Here is a 24,505-nt window from a genome sequence, read left to right as displayed (position 1 = left end):
ATTTCACTCTTTCTGCTAGTTCTTAGTGCCACTCCTGCTTCTCAGTCAGTAGTCGCCGGTGGCAATAGCAGCAGAGGCTGGGACATTAAGAAAAAAAAATAGGAGTTAATGGTTTCTACACATAAATGTTTTCTTCTTTTTTTTAACCCCCTTGTTGGATGGTGGTCATGGTTTAGTTGCTAAGTCATGTCCCACTATAGCCCGCCAGGCTCTTCTGTCCATTGGATTCTCCAGGCAAGAATACTGGAGTGGGTTGCCATTTCCTTCTCCAGGGGATCTTCCCAACCCACGAATCGAACCCAGGTGTCCTGCATTGCAGGCAGATTCTTTACCAACTGAGTTACAAGGGAAGCCCCTTGTTGGATACTATCAGCTAAAAAACTGCCTAGAACCAGAAGTAAGAACAAAGCACAAAAATCTTGAAGTCACTAACTTTCTGTCTCCAACCCTAAGCTTTCTGTCAGGTTTCCAGTCGGTTGATCCCACAGTAGGGCAAGAGGAAGCGCTCAGCACCACCTTAGGTGCTCCGCTTAGCTGTTGGTGGGGGGGGCCCGGGGTCAGGATTCCAGGTCAAAGCTCTCTCTTTGAATCTCAGCATGCATCTTGGCCACTGGGAATTATTCAAGATGAAGGCTCTTGTCAAACTCGCTCTCCAAGCGCTCTGCCATAAACAAGCTGGGAGCCCCTGACTTGGTCACTTAACCTCCCTGGAGCCAAGTTCCCATGTCTGGAAACTGAGAGATTTGCACTGTCTGATCCCTAAGTGTCTTCCACTGCTAGAATGTCACTGATTCTGTGTTTGTGCTTTTAAACGTACTTGACCCAAGGACATACAGCTACATTTCACGGGAAGAAAAGGGGAAAGGAAAAGAGCTTGGAGCATTTTCTGAGGACATAATTATGGGAGTGATCCAGTGTGATCCATTCTGGAATTTGCTCTGGTACCACACAGATCTCCTGGCTCCAGCTCTTATTGGTAAACCATGCAATAAGTCTGATTCCAAGAGGATGAGATGGCTGGATGGCATCACTGACTCGATGCACATGAGTTTGGGTGAACTCCAGGAGATGGTGATGGACAGGGAGGCCTGGCGTGCTGTGATTCATGGGGTCGCAAAGAGTCGGACATGACTGAGCGACTGAACTGAACTGAACTGAATTTCTCCTTGGTACAAAACACAAAGATATCATCACATAGAGGATGTTGGAAGAATCAGGAGAAAATGAATATAAAGTGCTTGTTCACAGCCTGCACAGGGGCTTCCCTGATGGCTCAGCGGTAAAGAATCCACCTGCTAATGCAGGAGATGCAGGTTCTATCCTTGGGTTGGGAAGATTGGCCTGGAGCAGGAAATGGTTACCCGCTCCAGTATTCTTGTCTAGAAAATCCCAGGGACAGAGGAGCCTGGTGGGCTACGGTCTATGGGGTCGCAACTGCACGACTTAGCGACTAAACCACCAGCAACACCTGCATTCTGGGTCCTTTCCCTTTCTTGTCTCTTCCAAGGGTGAAACAGCAAAGGCAAGGGCCTGTTAGAGCCCCTGGGGCCCTCTTACAGGGAATGACACTCATTTGAACCCCCCACTGAAGTGTCTTATCTTTGGAGAAATGACATGTTAGATACAGTCCTTGCTCTGTCCTTCTTGGTAAGGTTAATGGCCAGGGAAGGCCCTGGTTTATAAACGTCTTACAGTAGAGAGTGGCCTTTACACATCTCTAGCACACAGGATTGCATTCCCAAAGAGCACGTGTCCAAGTCATTTGGATAAAGCTCCATCATCATCTTTATTTCTTATGTTGTCTCTGCCCTTGGAGTGTCCCTAAATAGGATGGTGTCTGCCTTACCTTTTCTTCTTGGCCTCTCAGAGTCACCGCTGCAGCTCTAAGAACCTGAACTGACATCTTAAACGTCCACCGTGACTACAGCACTCTGCCTGCCAGGCTGACAGCCAGGTGGGTTTCTGGCCTGGACTCAGAGGTCCTTGGGGCTTCCCAGGTGAAGACAGTAGTAAAGAACCTACCTGCCAAGGCAGAAGACACAAGAGACGCAGGTTTGATCCCTGTATTGGGAAGATCCCTTGGAGGAGGAAACAGCAACCTACTCCAGTATTCTTGCCTGGAGAGTTCCATGGACAGGGGAGCCTGGTGGGTTATAGTCCATAGGGTTGCAAAGAGTCGGACACGACTGAAATGACTTGGCACGCGGAGGTCCTTGAGTAACACGTTCTCCTGATTGTTTCTACCCAAGTGTATTCAAAACACTTGCTTTTGTAATAAACTTGCTCTTAATTAATTGTTTTAAGTCCCTGTATCCCTATAGGAGATATGAGGACTCTTTGCTTCATATGGTTGAGAATAAGACAATTATCTAGCAAGTACTTTCCTTCTACAATTAATTATAGTCACTATATATAGTAACAAAAAGGATTTCTACCTCCCAAACCTGACATAATTTGTTTTTGAACTAATTCCATATAAACTCAGGAACCTCCTGCAAGAATAATTATATATTTAAATTTGAAAACAATTTCTATTCTATCAGCCCTTTCCATCCTCTAAATAGCTCCATTGTTTCTCCTAGGTGAGTATGTGCGATTTAGGGTGGGGGGAGATTTGTAATTTTACGCTACTTTTTATCTTAGCTAGCCATCTGTCTTCAGTCACACTTTCAGTTTCATTTAGATTTGAGGTTTCCATTTAAATGTGTTTGAATAAGAAGACGCCAAAGTCTGAGGGCATCAGCATTTTACAGTGCTATATGGGAAATGCAGCAGATTCTGGAATTCACTGATTTTTCTTAGCATTTTGATTATATGGGTCTATGAGTTCAGATGAATCAAAGTAAAAATGAAACTCAGCAGGCATGATGAAATCAACTGAAGCTGCTGAAACGGTTGGTCAGAGCCTACAAAAATTGTTTCATTCTCTAAGACTAGGGGGATAGAACCAGACCTAATTCAAGAGACAGCTTCTGAGGGTTGTCATCATTCAAGTCCTCAAATAGAGAAAGACATTCCTCAGCAGCAGATTTGGTTTTTTAAACTGTAGCTTGGCACAGACTTCAGTAAATGACACGGAGCTAATCTCTACAAACAAGAGGATATATGTACGATGTCACTTTTCAAGTTATACAAATTAGAATTTAATTCCAACATTCACGCAGTATTGGTAACTGGATACGGGTGGGGAGAGACCCAGATGACATATATTTTAAACAATTTAATTTCTGCCGTAAACTTAGAGATGTGAATATTCTCTGCTCTGTCTTTCCTCTGGGAGCCTCACAGAGGCTGTGAGGGGGCACAGAAGTTTGTTGCTTAAATGACATTTTCAAAGAAATATTTTGTTCATTTGTAAAACAGAAAGGCTAATATTTACCTTCCTCAGCTCACAGGGGGCTGTATCCAAGGAAACCACACATGTGTGAAATCTGGGAAATGCTATGATGTGGGCACTTTATCATTACTGTGTCCATGTTAGAACATTCTGAAAAGGAAGGTGGACATCAAAACTGCTGACTGCTACCTGGCAATTCAGGTACGAAGTATGGAATATCGCCCGTTGCCTGCAAAAACCGAAGATTCCTCTCTCGGACACAAAAATATTCCACATAATTGCAATTAAAGATTCACTGTGCCTCTGTTTGCATGAAATATCAGGTAAAATATGGATTAAGAAGTACTGATGAAGCTGAAGTCCTACAAGAAGCTGGAGGCCATACAGTGTCAGTGAACAGGACAGCTCTTTGTATCAACCGTCCTAAGAATGTTTCTAAGAACAACAGCCTTGGGAGAAAAATGCAAATGAACACTGACCACCAGACTTCTGCTATTTCCCCGTCTAAATATAGTCTTCCTGAAACATGTATCACTTCTTTCTTCAACATCAGCTGCAATACTTTTACATCACAAATCCATTAAATTATCAAACATTTTGTGTTTTCCAATACTTTTGTATGTGCTTTTCACAAAACATGACTTTTTTTTTTAAAATTCACAGAACACCTAGTAAAGTGCTAGATAAATAGCAGACACTTAATAAATTCTTCCTGAGGACTGATTTAGTATGAGAAAACATGCTAATATTAGCTATAAACTGTTAATATACTCCCACATATACTATCTAATGTAGCTGGGATCTTTTCTTTAAGAATGGTAACAAAAATCTGCAGAAGCTGGATTTCATAACTATATTGAGCTAATCCATTACTTAAGGGGAACCCCTTATCTAATTCAAAGCTAACTTCATGATTAGATTTGATAAGTGAGAATATCTTTATATATTAATGAGCAATTATGACAAAATTTAGAAACTGATTTTCATTGGACAGCACATGAGAACCTGCCTAACTTGAGCATGACACTATAACTCATCTCTCAAAAATATGTTTAAAATGCATCTGTATTATTATTTTATGTCAATATCTTTTCCTTAAGCAGTTGAAACTAATTTCTTATCATACAGTTCTGTTAAACTTGACTAGACCAAAGAAGTATTATTGTCTAGTAAATGCATGATAAAGTTCTTTTGACCAATTTAATTTTAAGGATAGCACATTTATTTTCTGCACATAAGAAGAGAAAAATCAGAACAGGCTCCATCTCTCCTTTGTATCTGGAACATTGTATGGTTTAATTGCTGACAGCCTCGATGTACTAAGCAGTAAGCAGCTGAGCATGCATCGTTACATTCCTTAGGACACCTCCTTGAGTGGATGTAATAATTTATTATATTGAGTAGGTCTAATTCTCCCTTGATTTATGGAAGCGGTAATAACAGTCCATCTCACAAAATGCTTCGCTAGGAGGACTCCAGATCCGGGCATTAAAATTTTTATGGCCTCCTCAGGAGAAGTTGGGATGCGGGTGGTATTCTCAGCACCACAGCTGAGAAAAACAGAGGGATCTGCCTGAGGTCTCCAGGCAAGTCAGTTACCCAGGGAACAGAATCCAGGTCTCCTGATGCCCTGCACACAATCACAAAAGCACAGAACTCCCGGAAGAGTTGCCCAAATCCCATGTGCCGACAAGAAGAGGGGAAATGAGACCCAGGAAGCTCATCGCAGAATCCCCATAGCAACCTGTCACCGTCTCCCTCTGACTGCAATAAAGCACACTGGAGGGTATCAGGCAGCATAAAATCCTGATGGTACCCTTAATTAGGTGGGATCATTGCTCTCACTCCCTGACTTCCTGCAGCCCCAAATTCCTTTCTGTGGTGCCGAAACTCGAAAGCAAGATGTAGTTACAGAAACGCTCTTTGGCTTACAAGGGACCATCAAGCTCTGATGATGATGAAACTTGATAGCAATAATGTCAAACTTTATATGATCATAATCCGAGTTTACAATGATGCATTAAGCCATAATGTGACTATTTATATCACCATAAACTTAGTTTATGGTGATATAAATAGTCATGCTAATGGCATTAACAGTGGCACTCAGTGGAATCACAGCTGTTGAGTGCTGCTTATGCCATTAGCATTGCTACTTATACCACCATAAACTTAGGTAGCACAGTCGTTCCTACAAACACACAAGAAAGATGAATGTCCACACTTTATGCCCAGATCTAGCCTTCTATACCGGAGACTTCATAGCTGTCACCCTCCTCTATGTATTGAGGTCTACTTAGCCCTCTATTTGGCTCTGTTTATACCAAAGAGCAATCTGTTTTTCTGCCAACCTCTGATTTGCTGGGAAACACTATTTAAAATTGATAAGAAGGTGCAAGCCGCCACCGCAGGCACACTTACTGTCTCCTTGGCAGCGCAGGGGACCCACACTCAGCTTGGCTTCTGAGCCTTGCCGGTCGGTATCTCCAACCACCACCTGGCTGACTGGCAGGTGATCTTTGTAGGATAAGAAACCAGCATCCTTTCTCCTGAATCACAAGGAAAGACAAACACATGAGGAGGCTACGTTAGAAGCACATCTTTTCTGATTATTGTTTAAGTTGTCCGACAAATGACCACATTCCAATAGCTGCTCAGAGAACCACAGTTAACGAGTTGTTCCTCTCTTCCACTTGGTGGTTTTGCAACTCATGGCTCAGAAGCAACTGTGGCCTCTTTGCTTTCTGGAAAACAGAACTGACACCCTGCTTTCCGGAGTCACAACCAGGACACAGCATACTGTTTCAGGCTGAGTGTAGATGATCACGTTGCTTAAAGCACTCACATCAAACACCTGAGTGTGTGTGCAGAGTTTGCTGCTGTCATGGAATCAAAAGTTCAACAAAGTCAACGAGATCTCTTGCATAAAATGAGAAACAAAGCCCTATTAAAAAAAAAATACCTTTGTCTCCTTAATTGCTTTCTTTCCTGCTGTGCATCAGCTAAGTAAGAGACACTTTTTGTTCCTTCATCTCTTCTTGTTTATTAACAACCAAAAGACTTTTAAGTTTCCAACACAGAACAGGTGCTCACTAAGTGTCTATTTCCATCTGTAATGAGGAGTGGAGTTTAGAGCAAGCCCAACTTGGCTTTTTTCTTGGATTTCTCCTCCTGTTTATGCTCATCTTGTTATCTTGTTTCAGGTCTCCTAAGTCAACCCTGTACCCACCCTAAATGGAGGGAGAGGGCAAGGCTAGTTGTAAAGCACTGACTCGAGGATGCAGCCTAGAAATACAGATGTTCTTGGGGATGGAGCCCAAGTGAGTTATGCGGCAGGACAGATTTTACCTTGATAGGAAATGCCTGCCCCTCATCCTATTTTTGTACTGCTGTGGCTGAGAGATCCCCTGACTTGGGGCTGGATGGCTGGGAGGCACACAACAGGATCAAGTCATTCCACAGATTTATCTTTTTGCATGATTTTGTGCACTGTTCAGCCTAAATGTAAATGAGAATTTTGAAACTGTATGTACAACTGATCACAGGAGAGACAACTGATTTTGGATGACGGAAGAACGAGAGAGAGAGTTCAGTAGTCAGGTGAAAGATCTACCAGTTGCATCTCTTGCTGGCAATTGAGGAGAACCAAACTTGGAAACCTGCCTCCAAAATGCTGTGCTGTTAGGGGCAGTTGCTGGCTCCTCTGACTTTCTAGAAGGTCACCAAACATATGCTCCTTCATGTGTCAGGACCCACAGAAACCCAGGAAGGAGTCAGAATTTAGCCAGTGGACTCCAAACAAGTTTATTTTCCACTGCTTTGGTTATGTCAGTATTTCCAAAATAAATTTAACTTTTTTTTTTTTTAATTAAATGAGAACAAGATCATGCAGAAAAGCACTGTGGCTCTTACTGACATTGCAGCTATTGATGATCTAGCCTCAAATAATTTGTAAGCCCACCTCCTGGTGACTCAGACAGTAAAGAATCTGCCTGCAATGCAGGAGACCTGGGTTCAATCCCTGGATCAGGAAGATCCCCTGGAGAAGGGAGTGGCTACCCACTCCAGCATTCTTGCCTGGAGAATTCCATGGACAGAGGAGCCTGGTGGGCTACAGTCCACCGGGTCACAAAAGAGTTGGACACAACTGAGTGACTAACACTTTCACTCCTTATATTAGAAGTTCTATCAGTTAATATTATGTCAGAGAAGGAAGAAAGTCTTTGCTATTAAATTTTCATATTTAGTGTTTCTTAAGGGACAATAAATGCAAATACCCTTATAATTTGACAATCTACTGGAATAATGTACATTCCTGTGGAATGTCAGGCTGAGATTCTCTGTAAGTTCATTATCATCTAAGTAAGGGATCTGCAAGCTAAGAGCTGAGAAAAATTCATCTTGTTCCTTTTTCTGGAATGGCCCATAAGGTATTTAAAATTTGTTTTAAACAGTTGAAAAGAAATCCAAAGCAGAGCAATATTTTATGCCATATGAAAATTACATAAAAATCAAAGTCATTGTCCATATGTAAATTTTACTGAAACAAAACTTTTTAATTTTTTAAAAAATTAAAATTTTTTTCTTTTTAAGTTTTCTTTCCTTTTTACAAAATCGTCTATGGTGTCTCCAGGTTACATCTACAGAGTTGAGTAGCTGTGATAGAGACCATGTGGCCCTCAATGCCTAAAATATTTGTCTGGCCCTTTAAGAAAATGTTGTCAACTCTTACTCCAAATCATCAGTATCCATTTTTCCTTTGGGAACTGATTGATCAAATATCCCACTGATAATCACGGGGGCCTAATGTGCAACTTATCCCACAGTTGAGTGTAGGTTAGGGAAGGGACATGAGACTATCTTTGAGGTGGAGGAAAAACATTTAAGCTGACATTATTCACTCTGGCAGTGAGAAATAACTTAGAACTTATTGATAATCAATGTTTTGATTGAGGTTGCACTACGTGACCGTCACATGTCAGGATGCTCAACATCTTTACCTGATACTTCGCATTGTCAGTTCATTTATGATGAATGAGAAAGTGGCTACTTTATAACAAATCTTGTGCTAATAAAAGAGTAGTTTGAAAACAAATGTTTGGAAATATTCCAATCATTATGTAATATTATTGCCAAAATCGATATGTGCATAATCTCATAAGAATTTACATATCTATATACTTCTACAACTTGGACACATAGTTTTAAAATATATGTAATAAATTGGTAAAAGTGGAGTTCCAATGGATTTTGGACTTATTTTATAATACTGAAATGGGTCATTAACCAATTACTTTGCAAATAAAACTGACTCAGAGATGATAGAAGTTTACTACATTTTATCAAAACCTTTGCATTTCTGGCCAATAAAGCTGAAAAATCAATATCATGATTCATTTGGAAATATACTTTTATCTAGTTTGTTATATGTACCTTGAAGTAATATTTTTCAATTGTGATAGCCAATCAAGTCAAGTGTCAAAATTAAAAAAAAACAATAGAGAGACAGATCTTCAAATTAGTAACTCAAGATTATATAAAATAGTACGTATTTAATCACATCACAGTTATAAAATCAATTAAAGGAAAACACTATTAATTTCTATTACTATTTTAGAAAAAATATTAATGTCAACTTTATATCATTTTAAAAAATTTTGTTTTATATTGAACATAAAATGTTAATTCACCAAACCTGCGTCTTATTTTTATACTTATTTATAAATATGTATTCAAAATTTTCAAAAAATAGGAAAAGGATCAAAAATAGGAACACTGCTCTAATTCATAGAAAACAATAACAACAGGGTATCTACCACTGAGCACCTGTGTACACTACACTGTTTCTTGTAGACAACATTTAATCTGAAATCAATTCTTCCATAGAGGCATCATTATCCCCATTTAACTGAGGAGAATCAGATAATTTATCTTGACCAAGGTCACCAGCTCAATAATCATAGAGTCTGGATTCAGTTCTAGATTATCTGGATCCTAATCAAGGATTTTCCAAGGGTCAGGGGATGGAGAGGAAAAGCAAAACAGAACCAAAAAGCAACTATGTTAATTCAAAACCCTTTTTATTTTCATTTACAGGTGAAGTGAAAATGTACTTTTAAAGATATACTTAGCTATCTTGAAATGAGAAAATTATTTATAATTAGTAAATTCAAAGGTATCTGTAATGTTATATTCACAAACATCCCCGGCACCATCAACATACTTAGTAAAAGTGATCTAGAACTACCCCAGGCCCCAAACTAATCACCATCTTTAGTGGTACATAGAAGCTTACAAAAGGTTACAATTCAGCTAATACACAAATCCCCCTTAGCCCCAGGGATATGTTCCAAGACCCCCCAGTGGATGGCTGGAATCATGGATAGTACTGAACCCTATATGTACTATGCTTTTTCCTATGTTCAGTTGCTAAGTCATATCTAACTCTTTGAAACCCCATGGACTGCAGCATGCCAGGCTTCCTTGTCCTACCATCTCCCGGAGTTTGCGCAAATTCATGTCCATTGAGTCAGTGATGCCATCCAACCACCCCATCCTCTACTACCCTCTTCTCCTTTTGCCTTCAATCTTTCCCAGCATCAAGGTATTTTAAAATGAGTCATCTCTTTGCATCACAAGGCCAAAGTATTAGAGCTTTAACTTCAGCATCAGTCCTTCCAGTGAATATTTAGGGTTAATTTCCTTTAAGATTGACTGGTTTGATCTCCTTGCAGTCCAAGGAACTCTCAAGAGTCTTCTCAGTTCTGTTCAGTCACTCAGTCATGTCCGACTCTTTGCAGCCCCATGGACTGCAGCACACCAGGCCTCCCTGTCCATCACCAACTCCCAGAGCTTGCTCAAACTCATGTCCATAGTCAGTGATGCCATCCAACCATCTCATCCTCTGTCATTCCCCTTCTGTCATTCCCCTTCTCCTTCTGCCCTCAATCTTTCGCAGCATCAGGGGCTTTTCTAATGAGTCAGTTCTTTGCATCAGGTGGCAAAGGACTGGAGTTTCAGCTTCAGTATCAGTCCTTCAAATGAATATTCAGGACTGATTTCCTTTAGGATTGATTGGTCTGATCTCCTTGCAGTCCAAGGGACTCTTAAGAGTCTTCTCCATCACTGCAGTTCAAAAGCATCAATTCTTTGGTGGTCAGCTTTCTTTATAGTCCACCTCTCACATCTATATGTGACTGCTGGAAAAAGCATAGTTTTTAAGAGTCTTTTCCAGCATCACAATTTGAAAGCTTTTACCTAACCTACTCTATATACCTGTGATAAAGATTAATTTATGAATGAGGCACAATACGGGATTAACAACTAATGATAAAATAAGACAGTTATAACAAGATGGCATTATAAAGATGTGAATGTGACCTCTCACACACACATACAATATCTTAATGCCTTTTCCATCCTAACTAAGCACTGTGGTATAACTTTTGCAGTCTGAGGTGTGATAGCAAAACTACCACGCATTTCTTCTTCCTTCTTCACAACCTCATCGATAGAAGATCCATTCTTACCATAAACCTCAGCAACCTCACGATATGGTTTTCTTTCCTTATTAAATCACTGCCTTTTCACTTAACGACAGTACTTAATGGCTTCTCTTTGGCATATCTGAATTGCTGGCATTGCTACTCTTGCGCTTTGGGGTCATTATTAAGTAAAATGAACTAAAGAAGTGCAGTACCATGACAGTCCATCTGATAATCCAGAAGGCGAATAAGTGATTGTCTTAGTGGAACATGCTGGACAAAGGGTTGATTCCCTTTCTAAGTGGATGCAGAAGGATGTCATCAGATTTCATCACACTGCTCAAAACAGTGCAATTTAAAACAACTGAATTGTTGATTTCTGAAATCTTCACTTAATACTTTCAGATCACGTTGTCTGAGGTTAACTGAAACCTCAAAGCAAAACCTTGGATGAGGGACTACTGTAGCGATAACCCTCAGATACTCCTTAAACCAAGAAAATAGGACAGAATAATCAGCTGAGAAGAAAATAAAAAAAAAATATATATATATATATAAAGTTACCTTCTCAATCATTTTTGATAAGAGATATAAATAGGGCTCCAGAGATTTTAAAATCACAAACAGCTGTGTTTCAAACTCACAAAACATTCGACTCCACTGGAAACAAATTGGTTGTAGAAACAAATTCACAGGTGGCAATAAAATGGCTTGACTAGCACCAAGCGTCTGGTGTGATCCTGCAGCATAACCCACTTTCAGAAACTGACGTGTGAGTGGATAGAAAATAAACTGAGACCTCAAGAGGCTCCCTTCCAAACATCTATAAGACTTCTATCTTAGCACCAGTGTGAAAATTATTTAGCAAGCAAAACAAGACTTTATTGAAAGTTATGATCTTTAACGATCGAGGTCAATCTAATTTAGAGAGATATTCAGTAACTATTTATCATGTTAGCATAATCTAATTACATCTGTTGCTGGGCTGGTACACTAAAAAAATTCTATCATGCATTTCCAATAGGCCCTGAACTCAGACTCTCCTGTAGTCTTTTTATTAGTGTTGTTATTAAAAGAAAACTTGATTCTACAGAATTTTCTTCTCTAACTTGGCATGATGGTTCTTTTACTTCATTTTCCTGAGGAATTCTGTCTTTCTCTGCTGCTCTTCCCTTGCCTTCTTTTCTTTTCCTGCTGAGAAAACAAACAAGCCCCTAGGCAGATTGGTCTTGCCCTCAGCTCAGTAAAAACACAAAAACAAAAAACCTCGAAGGAAAATAAACAGTCTAAGCTTCTGCAATTATAAGCTTGCTTTTCTACCAGATGTTATAAAAGTTACCACACTATGAGTATGTTGCATAATTCTAGCAGAGAAGAATTTCTCCTGCTTTATGAAGTTTTAGAAGTACTTGGTTACTTAAAACAAACACATAGAATTACAGTCAGTGAACTTTCATGTATTCCCATCACAGAATCACATAAGGTAGAAATTTCTGGAAGAATCCAGGAAGCCAAAGATTTAGCTACAGAGGATGTCACAAAAAGAGACATAGAAATGGGGAATAAGCACATGAGAAGATACTTTATATTATTAGTTCAGTTCAGTTCAGTCACTCAGTCGTGTCCAACTCTTTGCCACCCCATGAATCCCAGCACGCCAGGCCTCCCTGTCCATCACCAACTCCTGGAGTTCACTCAGACTTATGTCCATCGAGTCAGTGATGCCATCCAGCCATCTCATCCTCTGTTGTCCCCTTCTCCTCCTGCCCCTGATCCCTCCCAGCATCAGGGTCTTTTCCAATGAGTCAACTCTTGGCATGAGGTGGCCAAAGTACTGGAGTTTCAGCTTTAGCATCATTCCTTCCAAAGAAATCCCAGGGCTGATCTCCTTCAGAATGGACTGGTTGGATCTCCTTGCAGTCCAAGGGACTCTCAAGAGTCTTCTCCAACACCACAGTTCAAAAGCACCAATTCTTCGGCACTCAGCTTTCTTCACAGTCCAACTCTCACATCCATACATGACCACAGGAAAAACCATAGCCTTGACTAGACGGACCTTTGTTGGCAAAGTAATATCTCTGCTTTTTAACATGCTATCTAGGTTGGTCATAACTTTCCTGCCAAGGAGTAAGTGTCTTTTAATTTCATGGCTGTAGCCACCATCTGCAGTGATTTTGGAGCCCAGAAAAATAAAGTCTGACACTGTTTCCACTGTTTCCCCATCTATTTCCCATGAAGTGATGGGACCAGATGCCATGATCTTCGTTTTCTGAATGTTGAGCTTTAAGCCAACTTTTTCACTCTCCTCTTTCACTTTCATCAAGAGGCTTTTTAGTTCCTCTTCACTTTCTGCCATAAGGGTGGTGTCATCTGCATATCTAAGGTTATTGATATTTCTCCCAGCAATCATGATTCCAGCTTGTGCTTCTTCCAGCCCAGCATTTCTCACGATGTACTCTGCATAGAAGTTAAATAAGCAGGGTGACAATATACAGCCTTGATGTACTCCTTTTCCTATTTGGAACCAGTCTGTTGTTCCATGTCCAGTTCTAACTGTTGCTTCCTGACCTGCATATAGGTTTCTCAAGAGGCAGGTCAGGTGGTCTGGTCCAAGGTAAGGAGCAGCAGCTGTGCTTTGCTGGAGCAGCCGTGAAGAGATATCCCACCACCAAGGTAAGAGAAACCCAAGTAAGATGGTAGGTGTTGCGAGAGGGCATCAGAGGGCAGACACACTGAAACCATAATCACAGAAAACTAGCCAATCTGATCACACGGACCACAGCCTTGTCTAGCTCAATGAAACTAAGCCATGCCTTGTGGGGCCACCCAAAACACAATAAAGTCGAACTTTAAAAATACTTCTAACAGTGTCCTCAGTCTCCATTGACTATTGTGCTTTCCTCGATGGATGTAAGGTAGTGTTTTCTACAAAGCAATTAAAACGACCATCACAATTAAATCTTTAGAATCCTGGAATATGTCCCCTATGAAATGAAAGTAATTACAAATTCAATTACTCCTTTTCAGTGGGAATAGCTTAGGCCTTTTGTAAATGCATGACAATTATCTGTTCAGTTTAGAATCTCTTAGAAAGCCTTTGTAACCATTTCAGGATTCTATGCAAATTGTTCTTTTTTAATTTTCCTTCTGGAATGCAAGTTCCCTGAGGCCAGATATATTGTCTCCTGCAACTTTATAAACCAAATACTAGTGTACCTAAAAGTGGCTCATTCCATATGTTTCATGACTGAACAAATACATGAATAAACATAGAAGTCAACTAGGCACAATCCTACAATAGTCTTCAGTATGTGCTGACTATCAACGCTAAGAAATGAGAAAGAGATCTTTCTTATAATTGGAGTTCCTTGAAAGCTCTTGTAACACTTCCATTATTTCTTTTCTGTAATTGAAGTTTTATTTTTTCTTTAGAAAGTTGTATTCAATTAGATGTTTCATATATAATTAATACAGCGGAAATAATTAAATCTTAAAGACAGGAGTCTGATGGCAACTCTGAGTCTATGTAAAAGTAAGTTACTAAATTTATCTGGGCCATTGTTTCTTTACATAGGTAAGTTATATATATTTTGGTTTTGAAGAGTATCAGAATAAGCAGCTCTAAAATATGCCTGTTTGGCATGTAGAGTATTTTGAGCTAAAGGCCACTGAGATCAGTAGACTCAAGAAAAACTCCAAACACAGGGCAAAAGTTTTCTTTTTGTAAAGGAAAATTTCGTTTGTAGAGATGCCTCTCTCCTGCACCTGGAATAAAAGGGCTCTTAATGGCTTTTTTTCAGTGAAGAAGATAGTGACTTAAACCTGCATAACAAATCTCACTAAACAACTCTTGTTTACCATGCTTTCCCTGGTCACTTTCTCATAACTTGCCTCCCCCACCCAGAAGCCCGGAACGCCTTGTCTTTTGGCTTAAGATGGTGTATGAGCCCAGGTTCTAACCATTGCTTGGGTTCTTCATCACTGGGTGCTTGCATAGGTACATAAACGATGTACATGTTAATAAACATGTTCTGTCTGCCCTTCTCTTGCTAGTTTTGAGGACCCCAACTGAAGATCCGAAGATGGGTGGAGGAAAATATAGTTTTGCCTTCCCTGTAGTTCTTATACTACTTGTATTTGTTAATTTTGTTATTATAGAGAACAAATAGTAATCATCTGAATAAATTTGGCAAACAAACATGTGGCTTAAAACGTAAATGTTTGGCCTGTTTTTCAATGGCGTGGGGTTACTGGTAGCTCTTTGAGGACAGGGCTTTGTGGTTTTAGTTAGTTTCCCCAGAAACTATTAGTACAGTGTCCAATATACAGTTTGGGGGACTAGTTATCACCCTGATGTTTCAGATGAGGTAACAGATTTGGAATAAAACTATGCCTGGTCTAAAGTATTCAACTAATGAGTGGTTGAACTAGGAAAAGAAGACCGATCTTCACCACTGTAGAATTTAAGAAAATGCGTGTTTCCATTTCTCAAATTCTACCACAGTAATTTCCATTTTGTTCTTATGAATTATATGAAAGTCTATTATTTTATCAGAGGAAAATTGTTTCACTAATTTGAAGACTAGTTTGTAAGCTATCACAGTTTACTTTGTCTTTTTTACACTCTTCTTTTCCCTAAGCAAGGGCTCCTCGAGTGTACGTGTGTCTATTTTTAAGAAGTTTGGTGAATGACGACTTTTGGTTGTATTTTTATCTTTCAGTTGTTATTTATTTATGATATATTTGTTTGTGGCAGTGCTGGGTCTTTGCTGCTGTGCGATCTTTCCTCTGGTTGCAGCGAGCGGGCACGTCTCTCTAGCTGTGGTGCCTGGGTTTGTCACTGCGGTGGCTTCCCTTGTGGAGCACAGGCTCCAGGCTCAGGGGGTTCAGCAGGTGCAACATGTGGGCTCAGTAGTTGTGGCACCCAGGCTTAGTTGCTCCGAGGCATATGGGATCTTCCCGGATCAGGGATCCAATCCATGTCCCTGGCGTTGGCAGGTAGATTCTTTACCACTGAGCCACAAGGGAAGCCCTCCTTGTGTTTCTGTAAACTGTGCCTCGTATATTGTATGCCTGGTAAGGATGGGGTACTTGATGTGTGGCATCCTTGATATGTCCATGTATTGTCATTTCCAGCAATTAATGGCCAACCCTTGGCATCTCAGAAGTACTCAATGGGAAAATCTTCACTATTACTGGCTCTGTATATCTTTAAAAATTAAGGGAGGAGGAAATGGCAATCCACTCCAGTATTCTTGCCTGGAGAATCCCAGGGACAGAGGAGCCTAGTGGGCTGCCATCTATGGGGTCGCACAGAGTCGGACACGACTGAAGCGACTTAGCAGCAGCAGCAGTAGCAACATGTGAAATAGATCGCCAGTCCAGGCTCTATGCGTGGGACAGGGTGCTCAGGGCTGGTACACTGGGATGACCCTGAGGGATGAGATGTGGAGGGAGGTGGGAGGGGGGTTCAGGATGGGGGACACATGTACACCCATGGCTGAATCATGTGAATGTATGGCAAAAACCACTACAATATTGTAAAATAATTAGCCTCCAATTAACATAAATAAATAAATTTTTAAAAAATTTTTAAAAAATTAAGGGTGAATATTCTGGGCTCTTTCAGGGTTCCTAGAGATTTGCTTCTAACCAACAGACAAATGCAGACAAATCTGATCACTTCTGACTCCCCTCTGCTTTGGCATGGCTCCTCTTCAGTCTTCTTCCTGGCTCAATGGCCTTTCCTCTCAAGGTAGCTTGTGGCTGGCTTCCTCCTACAGGTTCCACATTTAGGACCTGCATTCTTGTTTCACTGAACTCGGAAAGGCGGTGTGGACTACAGGCTGGCATTGTTTCACCTTGAAGCGAGTCAGGGAGACTTCAGGCTGCTGAGAGTCAGTCTTGTACTCTCTAGCTCCAGCGGTCATGGATTGAGCTCTCTGATTCATTCTTGTGAAGTTACCCTTTTCCTCTCACATAATGGTGGGGTGGTTGGAGGTAGATAGAATATGCTAACAACTCTGCAAACAAGTCTTTCCCATTGGTCTTTTCTCCAGGAATTTTCAGGCTTCTCGTATGTCACTTGAGGCAGATAACTGAGTCAGAGCTCTACTTTGCTTTAGAATGTGGGGGTTCTTGACCACTTAGTCAAGTTCACAACTGAAACCCCAAGACAACAGAAGTAACCTAATTTATGATTGCTTCCCCGAACATGAAAAAAATCCTAAACCTAGTCAATTTCTATAACATCCTATTTCCATATGATTTATTCTGTGTAAAGTATTCCTTCACTGTTCCCACAGATCTCCACAATCATGAAAGACAACAAACTCTCCACCCCCTAAGTTTTTTCCTAAGCAGATTACTTGCAAGAGTATTGGTTCTGATGAATGTGGCCTCAGAAGAAAGTTCAATACACTCTGAATTTTTATTTTGTGGATCTGATCACTCTAAAAGGTAGCTTTTTTTTTTTTTCAATGATAGAAGGAAGCGCTCTTCTTTTAGCTAAGGATGACTGCTTTTTCTTTCCATCACCATTTCTTCAGCCCCCTTCATGTAACACAAATCCATAAAAATGACTCTCGTATTTCTTTTCTCTACAGACATCACATCATCTTTGACATATTTTGTCATCCCAATTCATCTCAGCAGTGCATTTTGCTCCTCTAGTGTACAAAAAAGACTTTTTTGAAGGTGGAAGTGGTTTCCTTTATTCATTTCTGAAATCTGTAGGGCCCTTAAGGTGATCAATATTTGTTTTTATGTTATCAATATCTTGAAGATGGTGTGAAGTGTAAACATGTGAAAAAGGCCTCAGCTATAGTAAGTAAAAGCACTTACTTGTTAAGATGAGATGGTCCAAATAAAAACAAAGTTCCAAAACATCTCTCGGTACCTGGACTAATGAGAGGCAGAAGGGACCCATGGAAAGAGGCTTAAGACAGCTGTCAGTGAGAAGGATAACCCAAGGAAATGAAAAATAAATGATCTGAAATTTGGGAGCGAGAAAGACAAAATAACGATGAGTAATGTAAGCCTGAAGAGATCTTCGAGGAGAAAAATTCAATTATATTAAATGTTGCAAAGATGTCTAGTATATAAAAAATTATTGCTGTTGTTCAGTCGCTGTCACATCCAACTCTTAGTGACCCCATGGACTGCAGCACACCAGGCTTCCCTGTCTTTCACTATCTCCTGGAGCTTGCTCAAACTCATGTCCATTAGGTCCGTGATGCCATCTAACATCTCTTCCTTTGTCATCCCCTTCTCCTCTTGCCTTCTATCTTTCCCAGCATCAGGGTCTTTATTAATGAGTCAGCTCTTCATATTAGGTGACCAAAGTATTGGAGCTTCAACTTCAGCATCAGTCCTTCCAATGAATATTCAGGGTTGATTTCCTTTAGAATTGACTGGTTTGATCTCCTTGCAGTCCAGGGGACTCTCAAGAGTCTTCTCCAATACTACAGTTCAAAAGCATCAATTCTTTGGTGTTCAGCCTTCTTTATGGTCCAACTCTCACATCCATATATGACTACTGGAAAAAACCATAGCTTTGACTATATGGACCTTTGTCAGCAAAGTAATGTCTCTGCTTTTTAATACACTGTCTAGGTTTGTCATAGCTTTTCTTCCAAGAAGTAAATGTCCTTTAATTTCATGGCTGCAGTCATCATCTGCAGTAATTTTGGAGAAATTAGGTATATCAATTTGGTGATCATTGGTGGACATATCTCAAAGATTTCCTTTAGAGCAATGAAGAAAATTTTCAGTGGCTGATAATTAAATGGGAAATGAAAGGGCAGAGACAAGCCTTAAACCCATATTCTGAAGTTGCAATGAGAAATGGAAGAAGCAATAGGATAGAAGCTGGGGAGTTTGCAACATTAGAAGATTTTGTTTATACACTGGGTACTGGATTAATTAGGTTTTATAACATATGCCTGTAATCAATTTGCCAACATTATTTTACAAGCTTTTGGAAGCAAAACTCTTGACTGGCCTATGTATACAAGCAGTATATAGATGGCATATAACTGTCAGCAAATGACCTGAAGTGGTACATAATTAGGACATTCTGACCATTGCTGGGTAACACTAATAACAAGAGCAGATTCCTCTTGCTTCTCATCCAGGGAACAAATAGCACCTGATTGCTTTCTTCAAATAAAAACTAATCAAGTGAGGAATCCCTGACCTTTCTGAAATATGATAGCCAACATATTTTTGGAAAAGATCCTTGGGCCTGCATCTTGGAGGAAAGGACTGAAAGAAGAGCTAACTAGATAATTTCACAGTGAGGTTGGTGTTTTCTGGTTAACTCTAGCCAATTGGAGCTTTGAAGTTTATTAGATTTGGACAAAGACAGAAATTCAGTAACCCACTCAGGGACATTCTAAAAGTTCAGGTAATTAGATTTTAATAAACAAGGCCATCTCTTTGGCAACCTAACTTCGGAATTTAGGGGTTGGATCATTTATGATGCAGTCCAACTTGTACAAATTAAAAGGCATATAAATCGTCCCCTCAGAAGAAAGGCAATAAAAATCCATCACTGTTAACTGAGGGATAACAAATACTGTCAAAGGAAAGAATGAGTGGCCTAAACTTGTAAGGCCATGCAAGTCGTGAACAAGGCAAAACTCAATTTAGTGGCAGTTTTATGGAGAGAATAAAGCATATGAGTGTCTTGTTTGTGTAGATTTATTTTGCTCTAATGAGAAACCAGGAGGGGAAATTGCCACATTCTTCTAATAGGCAGAGTATCCAGTTTGCAACTAATTTGAAAATGGGAAAGAAAAGTGATGCAAACAAATCTGGGGAGGATTAGCTGTCTCATTTCCTTGACATGCACATGATTTTGATGACTAACCTTTTGTTGTTCCTCTGTTGCTCAGTTGTGTCCAGCTCTTTGCAACCCCATGGACTGCAGCACACCAGGCTTCCCTGTCCTTCACCATCTCCTAGAGCTTGCTCAAACTTACGTCCATTGAGTCAGTGATGCCGTCCAACTATCTCATCCTCTGTTGTCCCCTTCTCCTCCTGCCTTCTTTCCCAGAATCAGGGTCTTTTCCAATGAGTCAGTTCTTTGCGTCAGGTGGCCAAAGTATTGGAGCTTCAGCTTCAGCATCAGTCCTCCCAATAAATATTCAGGGTTGATTTCCTTTAGGACTGACTGGTTTGCTCTCCTTGCAGTCCAAGGGACTCTCAAGAGACTTCTCCAACACCACAGTTCAAAAACATCATTTCTTCAGTGCTCAGCCTTCTTTATGGTCCAACTCTCACATTCATCCACGACTACTGGAAAAACCATAGCTTTGACTATATGGACCTTTGTCAGCAGAGTAATGTCTCTGCTTCTTAATATGCTGTCTGGGTTGGTCATAGCTTTTCTTCCAAGGAACAAGTGTTTTTTAATGTCATGGCTGCAGTCACCGTCCATAGTGATTTTGGAGCCCAAGAAAATAAAGAGCAAATCGCTTTTCTTTTTCAAATAAAGGGCAGAGGGACTGAGAACCCACAGGGAATTTGACTTTGAAGGCCAGTGGGATTTGATTCCATAACTTCCACAGAACTGGGGAATCAGAGACTCTTGGAGGACACAAACTAAACCTTGTACACACCAGGACCCAGTAGAAAGGAGCAGTGACCCCACAAGAGACCGAGCCAGGCTTGCCTTGAGTGTTCAGGAGTCTCCGCCGGAGCTGTGGGTGGCCTGCCACAGGGTCCCAGACACTGACCACAGCAGTCCTGGGAGGCATGGCAGGCTGACATAAGTCCTTCTGGAGGAGGTCACCATTACCCCTACCATAGTTTGGCCTCAGGCCAAACTACAGGGAGGAACACAGCCCCAGCCCATCAGCAGAAAATTGGATTAAAGATTTACTGAGCATGGCTTTGCCCCACCAGAGCAAGACCCAGTTTCCCCACAGCCAGTTCCTCCCATCAGGAAGCTTCCACAAGTCTCCCAACCTCATCTATCAGAAGGCAGATGGAATGGAAACCACAGTCACAGAAAACTAGCCAAACTGATCACATGGAACACAGCCTTGTCTAACTCAGTGAAACAATGAGCCATGCCTTTGTCAACTACAAATTGGCACTTGCCAAGAGCATTGCCAATGACTGAACAACAAGGGCATTTGCCATTTGCTTCTGTGGAGATAGAACTATTGACCTTCAACACCCCCTGAGGGAGTTCAGGGTGGGATGAGGCACTTCGTGTTCCAGGGAATCTAGTGGGACAGGTCTTTAGATAGTTGGAACAGATTTTATGATCTCAGTCATCTCCAGAAAAGCACTAAATCCCTTCATGGTGACATCAGATCCTTGTGACTAGCAGAAAACCATTTGTAAAATAAGGGCTTGAAGTGAGGTGAAGTGAAGTCGCTCAAGTCGTATCTGACTCTTTGCAACCCCATGGACTGTAGCCTACCAGGCTCCATCCATGGGATTTTTCCAGGCAAGAATATTGGAGTGGGTTGCCATTTCCTTCTCCAGGGGATCTTCCCAACCCAGGGATCAAACCCAGGTCTCCCACATTGCAGGCAGATGCTTTACCGTCTGAGCCACCAGGGAAGCCCAAATAAGGGCTTAATGGTATTGAACTCTGCCTTCACCAAAACCTTACATATTGAACTTCCTCCCACTGCCTCTTTGCAGCAATCTCTCAGAGCTATCTGAGGTGCTGCCTCCCAGGCTGCAGTCCTCATTTTGCCCCAAATAAAACTTAACTCGCAACTCTCAAGTTGTGTATCTTTTTAGTTGACACCTTGTAGGGTCACCCAAGACAGATGGGTCGTGGTGGCGAGTTCTGACAAAACGTGGTGCACTGGAGAAGGGAATGGCAAGTCACTTCAGCATTCTGGCCTTGAAAACCCCATGAACAATATGAAAGGGCAAATAGATAAGACACTTAAAGACGAACTCCACAGGTAGGTAGGTGCCCAATATGCTACTGGAGAAGAGTGGAGGAATAGCTCCAGAAGGAATGAAAAGGCTGAGCCAAAGTGGAAGCAACGCCCGGCTGTGGATGTGTCTGCTGGTGAAAGTAAAGTCTGATGTTGTAAAGAACAGTATTGCATAGCAACTTGGGATGTTAGGTCCACGAATCAAGGTGAATTGGAAGTGGTAAACAGGAGATGGCAAGAGTGAACATTGGTGTTTTAGGAATCAGCGAACTAAAATGGATGGGAATGGGTGAATTTAACTCAGATGACCATTAATCTACTACTGCGGGCAAGAATTCCTTAGAAGAAATGCAGCAGCCCTCATGGTCAACAAAAAGGTCTGAAATGCAGTAGTTGGGTGCAGTCTCAAAAATGACAGAATGACCTTGTTTTGTTTCCAAGACAAAGCATTCAGTATCACAGTAATTGAAGTCTGTGCTCCAACCACTAACATTGAAGAAATTGAAAGCGAACAGTTCTATAAAGACCTGCAAGATCTTCTAGATCTAACACCAAAAGATGTCCTTTTCATTATAGGCAACTGGGAGGCGAAAGTGGGAAGTCAAGAGAGTCTAACCTTACTTAGAGCTTATGTCAGTCTGCCTGATCTGCCATAACAAGCCATCCTGGATTGGGTGACATTTTTCATTTCCTTACAGTCCCGGAGGCTGGAAGTCCACGTTCAAAGTGCCAGAAGTGTTGTCTGCTGAGGCCTTTTCCTTTGTCTTGCAGTCATCTTCTCACTACGTCCCCACATGGCCCTTCCTCTGTTAAGCACAGAGAAAGTGAGCTGGCTCTGGGAGCCTTCCCTCTTCTCATAAGGACACTCATTCTATTGGACTAGGGGGGCTCCATAAATTATGAGCCCACTTAACCTTCATCACCTTCTTAATGGCCTTATCTCCAACTACAGTCTCATTGGGGGTTAGGACATTAACATATGAACTTTGGAAAGAGGTGTCAAAATTCACAGTTAAGTCTGTACAGTTGGATACAACTTGCCATATTGAGTTTTGGAAACATTAATTCTGGGAGATGATTATGTGTTTTCCGGAAAGAAAAAAGATTTGGTCTCCCAAGTGTGGGAAATGCTGTATCTACTCTATATTTCACTCTTGATATTCCCTACATTGAGTAAAACCTATTTAACTTTGTTTAACCCAGAATCCTGGAAAAGGGACTTTTCCCTCAGCACACATACCAGTATCCTGAGAAACAGTGTTCTGTCCTGTACTAGTCTATGAGGCATGGTTTTTGACATTCTGTGGCTTCTCAAATACAGCTTAAACAGCAAATCATTTACAGAGCTTAACAGATAAGATCAAAAGTAGGAAGTAGAAAAGTAGAGAGCACTAGAGTGTACTTAACAACTTAATTGTAGATTCTTTGTTCACCCCTGTGAGTATTTGTTCCCACCATACAAAGATAGTGTGTCTTAATCAATTAGTATAGAACAACTCTTGGGCTTCTGCAATAAAGCCTATTAAGTTAGTATTCCTTCTATGGGGAAAAAATGAGAAGTTACTCAACCCAGATGTCCATCAACAGAGGAAAGATAAATGAATTGTGATACTCGGAAAAAAGCACAGTGGTGAAATAAAATGAACCATAGCTACACACAAAAACACCATCAATATAAAAAAAAATCACTGACAGGAAAAGTCAAACATAAAAGAGTTATGGTGGCCAAGAACAGGCAAAATAACCCAGGACAATAGAAGTCAGAATAATAGCTACCCTTTTGGAGATTGTCGAGGAGGGGGCTAAGAAGCTGACCATGTTCTAGATGTTGATCTGGGAAATGATTTCATGAGTACACCAAGACAGGAAATGATTGAGCTGAATATTTAATATTCGTACACTTCACTCTACAAAAATTATAGTTCAACAGGGAAAAGCATCATGGTTCATTATTGCTTTCTGGGACAAGGTTGCAATTCCCAGTCCTGGTCCCTTTGTGATATGACCCTAAGCTACCCTCCCAGTATTCCATGTACTCTGGGGGGCTGGGGGGTCCAGACATATAGCATATAATGTAGCATCCACTCCCTGCTTCTGGGACATCTGAACCGTTTATTACTCAAGGTTGCTGTTGACTTTTACACTTTCCTCTGTTTGCACAGGTTGTTCCCTTTTCTGAAACATCCTTCCTTTTCTTCCTGCTGTGGTGATTCCATTCATTCTTGACCAGTTTGTCATCTCTTCTGTGAAAACTTCCCTGATGTCTCCAAAATGAATTCTTGCTCTTCATCTGGCAACCCATAGCAATCTATCCACCCTGACAACATAGTTACAGTTGACATAGATTAGGAATTTTCTGAGACCTATGTTATGCTATGCTAAGTCACTTCAGTCATGTCCGACTCTGTGCGACCCCATAGACGGCAGCCCACCAGGCTCCCCCGTCCCTGGGATTCTCCAGGCAACAACACTGGAGTGGGTTGCCATTTCCTTCTCTGATGCATGAAAGTGAAAAGAGAAAGTGAAGTCGCTCAGTCGTGTCTGACTCTTAGCAACCCCATGGACTGCAGCCTACCAGGCTCCTCCGTCCATGGGATTTTCCAGGCAAGAGTACTGGAGTGGGGTGCCATTGCCTTACATGCTTTCAAATATGTATCTCTTTGTCTCTATAGTACATTGCTACTATTTTCTCACTTTTGGATTGGAGCACGTGGCCAACAAAAATGTCATTCTAATGATACAGTAAGTTTTGTAATTCTCTGTTCTCCTTATCC

At 40.9% G+C, this 24,505-nt stretch overlaps 1 protein-coding gene across 1 annotated transcript in view; it reads right to left on the bottom strand.

Moving 5' to 3' along the window:
- CNTNAP2 (contactin associated protein 2) overlaps nucleotides 1-24,505 on the bottom strand; it is a 2,308,807-nt gene that overhangs the window by 408,992 nt on the left and 1,875,310 nt on the right. The window contains exon 15 of the mRNA XM_025292067.3: nucleotides 5,759-5,886. Within this exon, the coding sequence (XP_025147852.3) occupies nucleotides 5,759-5,886 (128 nt within the window). The remainder of the gene's footprint in view (nucleotides 1-5,758; nucleotides 5,887-24,505) is intronic.

The sequence above is a fragment of the Bubalus bubalis genome, chromosome 8 (genome assembly GCF_019923935.1).
Source record: "Bubalus bubalis isolate 160015118507 breed Murrah chromosome 8, NDDB_SH_1, whole genome shotgun sequence".
In the NCBI taxonomy this organism is placed as follows: Eukaryota; Metazoa; Chordata; class Mammalia; order Artiodactyla; family Bovidae; genus Bubalus; species Bubalus bubalis.
Note: the sequence above shows the minus strand (reverse complement) of the source record. Positions and strands in the feature narration are given on the sequence as shown.